Genomic DNA, 1,105 nt, shown 5'->3' with positions numbered 1-1,105 from the left:
CGATTGATATATCTGCAGTGATGAGAGACGACAGCCACCGCAGTAATCGGAGAAAGGTGTATTGTATGGCAACTGCCTCAAGAGAGAAATCTGATTTCTGGCCTTATTCCAGTACTTTACCCTCCCCCATGAGTTCCGGCGGACTCCAGCGGACTCCCATAGAATGTCGGAATTCCATCCGGAGTCCGCCGGAATGGTAGGAATCTCAAATTCCAGTGGATTCCGCCGGATTCTGAATGGAATTCCAATGGATTCCGCTGGATTCTGAATGGAATTCCAATGGATTCCACCGGAATCTGAATGGAATTCATGCCTATCATATTTATTGTAAGTCTAATGTAGTCAGCCAATTTATTATTATATTTTGTCCTATAATAACCTCACAAGTTTCTTCTTAGAACAGTTATATAGAATCAAATTCTCATATATTGAAGTGCTACACAAAGATTATTTTACTGTATTCTAAGTTGAAAGAAGGGGGGGAGGAGGGGGGCAGAAATAAATGGGGGTGGAGGAAGGAAGGGATGGGCAGGGATGGGGAAGGGAAAAGGGAGTAGGGACAGGGAAAAGGAAGGGGGAAGGGAGTAGGGACAGGGAAAAGGAAGGGGGAAGGGAGTAGGGATAGGGAAAAGGAAGGGGGAAGGGAGTAGGGATAGGGAAAAGGAAGGGGGAAGGGAGTAGGGACAGGGAAAAGGAAGGGGGAAGGGAGTAGGGACAGGGAAAAGGAAGGGGGAAGGGAGTAGGGACAGGGAAAAGGAAGGGGGAAGGGAGCAGGGACAGAGAAATGAGGAGGGAAAGAGGGAGGAGAGAGGAAAGGGGTACATGGAGGGACAGGGGAAGGGAAAAGGAAAGCAGGAAGGGAGGAGGGAAAGAAAAGGGGGAGGAGGAACACTCGTCGCCGTGTGTACGTGGTGGAGCAGGACGCGCTCGTCGTCGTTGACGTGGCCGTCCATTGGCATCGTTGACGTCGTCCGTTGGCGTCGTCGTCCATTGGAGGCGTCGTCGTCGTCGTCGTCCGTTGGCGTCGTCGTCATCCGTTGGCATTGTCGTCGTCGTCCGTTGGCATTGTCGTCGTCGTCCGTTGGCATTGTCGTCGTCGTCCGTG

The 1,105-nt window shown here is 51.3% G+C and overlaps 1 protein-coding gene across 1 annotated transcript; it reads right to left on the bottom strand.

The window, feature by feature from the left end:
* Nucleotides 1-462: 462 nt before the first annotated feature.
* On the bottom strand, nt 463-1,044 carry LACBIDRAFT_306914 (uncharacterized protein; the record flags this gene model as incomplete). Its single annotated transcript, XM_001885551.1, has 1 exon — nt 463-1,044. One exon carries the CDS (start codon nt 1,042-1,044, stop codon nt 463-465), a length of 582 nt encoding a protein of 193 aa, XP_001885586.1.
* Between the last annotated feature and the right edge of the window lie 61 nt (nt 1,045-1,105).

The sequence above is a fragment of the Laccaria bicolor genome, genomic scaffold (genome assembly GCF_000143565.1).
Source record: "Laccaria bicolor S238N-H82 LACBIscaffold_32 genomic scaffold, whole genome shotgun sequence".
NCBI classification, from domain to species: domain Eukaryota; kingdom Fungi; phylum Basidiomycota; class Agaricomycetes; order Agaricales; family Hydnangiaceae; genus Laccaria; species Laccaria bicolor.
Note: the sequence above shows the minus strand (reverse complement) of the source record. Positions and strands in the feature narration are given on the sequence as shown.